Source organism: Gadus chalcogrammus, chromosome 18, assembly GCF_026213295.1.
Source record: "Gadus chalcogrammus isolate NIFS_2021 chromosome 18, NIFS_Gcha_1.0, whole genome shotgun sequence".
In the NCBI taxonomy this organism is placed as follows: Eukaryota; Metazoa; Chordata; class Actinopteri; order Gadiformes; family Gadidae; genus Gadus; species Gadus chalcogrammus.
In genome coordinates, this window is record NC_079429.1 from 18,741,663 (window position 1) to 18,747,072 (window position 5,410).

Consider the following 5,410-nt stretch of genomic DNA (forward strand, 5'->3'; position numbering starts at 1 on the left):
TCTCAATGGACCTCAATCCTCATCACTGAACACTGGATTAGGTTTAAATCGTTAAGATAGGGCGACATTAAGATAAGGCAAGCTCTAAGAGCAATGCGTGTGTGATTTGATGATTTTAAGCAAAGGGAACATCCTTAATGATTAAGCATGAGTTCTTCCTTTACCACGCCTCATATCTACTGGGTTGTCAAAGTTAGCCCGACACAGATCAGCAATTAAACAACAAAGCTGGAAAGAGTACTCCTGATCTATCCTGGATAATCTCTTTAAACAGCAGTTCCACATTTACAAAAACCTTTTGTGTTTATCAAACTTTGCTGGATGACTAAAAACATCAACATTGAATTGATGAAAAAAAATATCCCTGTTTGGATGTGGGTGACTCTAAGTCATTGAATTGCATAAAAGTAATGGTTTATTATAAATAACCAGTGTCTTTAGCTGAGGGCGGAGCTAACTAGGCTGTTGAGGCCGAGCTGCAGCATGACTTCCTGTGTGTGGGGCCCTGCATGTTTCAACGGCGGCCCAGAACCAACAACTCTAGAGAGGACCACATCTAATTGTCTTATCTTAGGATCGCTGTCTTACTTGTCAGATTTGACCTATAGATTTACAGTCTAAATAACTAACTATTTATAAATCTATTAAGGAACCTCATCCCATGAGACTTGCCTACTCGACGCTGTCCGACGATGTCATCAATTTGGAAGTAGCTACTGCCCCCTAAAGGCCAGTAGAGGACACCGCAGCTCTCTTGCGTCGATGGAAAGGGAGGGATCAGGTTAGGTAGGGGGGTATCCAGTTGGTTGCAATCTGTAACCTCACCGCTAGATGGCGCTAGATCCTACACACTGCATCTTTAAGTGGTGTTGGCCGTAGACTGCTGCAAGGTATCCCCAATGTGCCAAATATGGATTGTTTCTGCATGGCTACGTCCATAATGCCCTATCCAAGGAATTCACAGATGCTGTGTCCATATTGTTTGGCGTCTATGCGAGAGACCATCCTGATATTCATGTTGTGTTTAACATTGAATATCCGCCCTAGGCTGGACGGCAATTTATTTCCAAACATGGCCACGGCCTTAAAATGTTCAAAAGACTGGAGCCAATCCGAGGGATGCTGCATCCTCTTGCTCTTGCTCTTGCCGAGTCCGGTTGAAAGTATCTCAGAAATCTGTCTTCCGTGCAAATTGATCCTAATCTGTTAACAATATTAATCAGTCTTGTGTGTTTTCATGTTCCGTAGATTAATTTCCTTGTGCACTGAGGCATTATTTTTTATAATTTGGCATCATTAACTAAAACTAATCATAAACTTCAACGCCTCTCTCTGACCTCAATTGGAACAAACAACTAAAGTTCTCAACGACAGCCATGATGTGCGTAGAACGAACAAAAATACATAGAAACGTAGGATTAGGGCCTACATGCATTCAAAGTGCACAATGCACTGGAACACCGGCTGTTAGGCCTGCATGTCCTCAAATGGCCGAGGGAGCCAGCACCCTCACCCCCACCCTCACCCTCACCAGATGACTCTCGCTGCTGCTGCTGCTCTGGCTGTGGCAGCTGACCTTTGGATGTCAGGGGGGCCTGGAAGCGGCGGAGGGCCCAGCAGGGGGCCTCCTACCTGGGGGGGGGGGGGGTCGTTGTCCCCCTGGCAGGCGTGGAGATCCAAGGTAAAGGTTCTGACCTTTTCACAAGCAGGTCTGGGGCCTGAAGTCTGGACAAGGCCAGGGGAAGGTGCTGAGTCTGGGGACGACTTCACCTTTCACCTCCGTCCACCCAGTGTGTTGGAGGGGGACGGATACCGCCGGTGGGCTGACCTTTGACCTGTGTGTTCAGAGCTCTGTCTGTCTGTCTGACCTGTGGATGCGCCGGCCACATATTGTACATCTAGAAACGCAATATCCGATTTATAAATTGTATTGTCGATAGGGGAGTATATTTTTACGTTTATACAAAAATAAAGTTATTGTAACATGATTTTTTTTTTCATTTTCGAAAACAATTGCTCCGATAATATTATTTGGGAATTTTAGAAAGGATTTTATTTTTGTTTATGATTATTGTTAATAATAAAATAAACTACAAATTAGAACAAAAAGATTCCATCAAATATTTTCTATAATGGTTTATTCAAGGTAGTGTGTACAATTTTATCAAGTGCAATAATACAATCCAACATGACATTGCATAGAAAACAATACAACGATCTTTGAAAACGGTTTACTTACATGAATCAAATAAATACAAAATGTACACGTTAGTTTAAACAGTATGCCAACAGAGTTATAAATTATGTATTTCCTTTCAACATTTATTGTGATGTTATCATGATCATGTGAAAGGGGAAGCCAACGTTCCAGATCATCCCACGTTGACAACCAGACCTTCACATGTAGTTGATTAGTTCTTCAGTTCAGACGTGAGTTCTTCCTTCGTCTCGTAAGGTGCAAAGTGTGACAGGAAGTGAGGAGGAAAGAGCAAGAAACAAGGCTGGAGACGGCGCTCCAGATGCGGCGGTGGTGGTGGTGGTGGAAGTCCCGGGGGGCTTCCTAGGAGTCGGTGGCGTTCAGGGGGCTAGGAGGGCGCTGTAGAGACGGGGGCCTCTTCGGTGTCTGGGCCGAGCAGGGGGCGATGTGGGACACCAGCGGGCGTCCGTCGGGGCAGAGCAGCACGCTGGAGTCGGCCTCACACTTGGTGGTCCTGCCCGGCCAGAGGACCTCAGCCGGACCGGGTCTCAGACCGAACCCCCCTGGGGCGCCCCCCCCCTGGCCGCTCAGCGCGGGGACACAGGCCTGACTCATCTTGATCAGCATGTCCAGAGACTTTGTCCGGCACTCCAGAGAAGCCTTGATGGCCTTCCTCTCGCTCTCGATCGCCCCGTCCTCGCCCTCCTCCTTTTCCTCCTCCTTCTGCTCCGTGTCGTCCTCCTCCTCTTCGGTTTCCGGGGAGATGTCTTTGGTGTGGTCGTCGTCGTCGGCGCTGCTGTGGTTGGCCGGTGCGTCGTCGGGTTCCCTCTTGACGGACAGGTCGAGGGGTCCTTCGTTGTGCGCCGCCGTCTGCTCCAGCGCCCGGTGGATGTGGAAGAGCTCGCTGCGGATGGTGCTCAGGTGTTCCCACAGGTGACCCTGGCCGGGGAGGTCTTCCTTGTCCAGGTCGGAGATCTTCCTCTCCGCCTCCTGGTACTCCTGCAGGGCCTTGGAGAGGTCGTTCAGGAGCCCGGCCACCGACTGGGAAGGCCCGGCCACCGGCCCCGCTGTCCTGCCCGTGGTGCGGCCCGGTCTGGGGTCCTCCCCACAGCCGGCCCGGGACGACGGCTCCATATTGGGGCCGGGAGGGGTGTCGTCCTGCCACGGCTCCACCGGCCGGGACACGAGCTGGGCCCCTTGGGAGCTGAGGGAACAGGCAGAGCGTCCAAGTTCAAAATGTGCATACAATCTAGAATGTCACACAACCTAATTTTAGAAACAAAGTGCAGAGTAGGAACATGATTCAGAATGAAGCAAGGTTAGCAGTTTTACAAATACGACCTTAGAGAATGATCGGACGATACTTAGATATAATATATATATATATATATATATATATATATATATATATATATAATATAATATAATGTGGGTTAAATTTGACATTGATAGTAATGACTCTTACCTGCTGTGCAAAAGAAGCCTGTCAGCTGGAGAGGAGGAGTTCTGTATGTTCTTCATCACCTCCAGACCGAATCCCACGGCAGGCCGCTTCTCCACAGGGGCCTCACTCATCCCCTGCAGGGCCCCGGGCCTCTTGAGGCCCCAGCCAGTTCTACCTTCCCTGGCGGCCGACGTCAGCTTCTCCCCCGGCCTGAAACCTGGGTCAGGGCCCTCCCTCTGGGGGGAGACCCAGCCGGCCTGGGGGGACGATGGGTGGGCCCCTGGTCGCACTGCGGGGACCTTCCACAGGTTGACCTTAGGGGGGTAACTGGGCAGCCGGCCGGCCAGCCCACTGCTGGATGTGCTGCCGGCGGGGGCCTTCATCCCCTTGCTGGTATCACCATTCCCGAATGCGGTCGCTCCCAGGCTGTGCTCACAGAGGAAGGGGTAGAAGAGGCGTGGCGCGAGCAGCGTCCGGTCAGGGTGTGCGTGGATGCCAGAGGAGGGGTGGATGAGCTGCGCGGCAGAGGCGAGGAAGGGGAGCTGGTCCGCCATCTGGGCGTGGGTGGGGGTGTTTAAGCCGGGAGCAGCAGCAGCAGCGTTCATGTAGGAGAAGAGGCCCGGGCTGATGGGGTAGCCCACCCCAAGCAGGGACAGGTTGAGCCCGGTGGGGTCCTGGTAGTCCAGGAGATTGGGCGGGGGAGGGTAGCAAGGGATGGAGCCTCCCATCCTGGACTGGACGCCCTCGGCCTTGGCCTTGGTGTGGCTCATGGTCAGCAGCCTCCAGTGCTCGGACAGCAGGCCGGGCGCGGTCAGGCAGGTCTTGGACAGCTTGTACTGCTTCAGCTGGGCCTCCACCTCCACCGAGCGGGCCCTCAGAAGCTGGTCTTCTAGGGAGAACATGTCTGCCATGAGGAGTTCGGATTCCTGCCGGCTTACAGGGTGTTTGGTTCCCTGTGTGAGCCCTTGACTCCTGCCAGAGTTCTCCTTTGCTAGCCCTGTGAGCTCTGCCCCATCCACTCCTCCTCCCGCCTCTTCCTCCTCTCCTCCTCCTCCTCCTCGACTCTCTGGGTCCTCCCCTTCCTCGTCTAAGGGACCCCCCTGCCTGGGCCTCTCCTCAGGCTCTGTCCCCTGCCCCTGGTCCTCCTTCTGTGGCTTGTGGAGCCCATGTGCGTGCTGGAGAGGGCGCAGCTGCTCGGGATGGAGGATGTTGCCCTTCTTGTAGGGCCAGTCGGACTCTATGAGCAGTGAGAGGGAGTTCTTGCAGAGGCTGTACTTCATGTGGTTGTACAGATGAGACTTCTCCATGCAGGTGAAGGGGCACTGGAAGCACTTGTAGTTGTAGGGTTTCCCCCAGGGCCGGGGGATGTAGTGGGGCTTCTTGGGCTTGCGTTCCTTGTGCTTGCAGACGGACGCGACCTTACACCCATCCTCTTTAGACATGGCTCCCCCGGGCTCTTGTGAACAAGGGCTAACTTAACGTCTCCTCCAAATGTCCTGCAAAACGGAAATAAATATTTGTTCAATAAAGGGTCAAGTGGTTTAGGGTAATGTGGTTTGTTATCTTCTCAACAAAACATGTTCATGGGCTGTGCCATAAAAGAGAATACATCAGCCTTGCAGACCACCGAGCATTAAGGTGTGGGTACTAGGGGGTAATGGCTGACACATGGCGCTCGGTAATAAGTGTCAGCCTCCTATTTGTGCTCCACGGGTGGATCCCGGCCCTTATCCCCCCTGGGGGTCTGACCCACCAACCACCACCCACTT

The 5,410-nt window shown here is 52.4% G+C and overlaps 1 protein-coding gene across 1 annotated transcript; it reads right to left on the reverse strand.

The window, feature by feature from the left end:
• Nucleotides 1-2,283: 2,283 nt before the first annotated feature.
• Nucleotides 2,284-5,083, reverse strand: prr35 (proline rich 35). The gene is made up of 2 exons (XM_056577594.1): nucleotides 3,663-5,083; nucleotides 2,284-3,401 (listed from the first exon to the last, which is right to left on the reverse strand). The coding sequence occupies exons 1-2, from the start codon at nucleotides 5,081-5,083 to the stop codon at nucleotides 2,561-2,563; spliced, it is 2,262 nt and encodes a 753-aa protein (XP_056433569.1). The 3' UTR covers nucleotides 2,284-2,560.
• Between the last annotated feature and the right edge of the window lie 327 nt (nucleotides 5,084-5,410).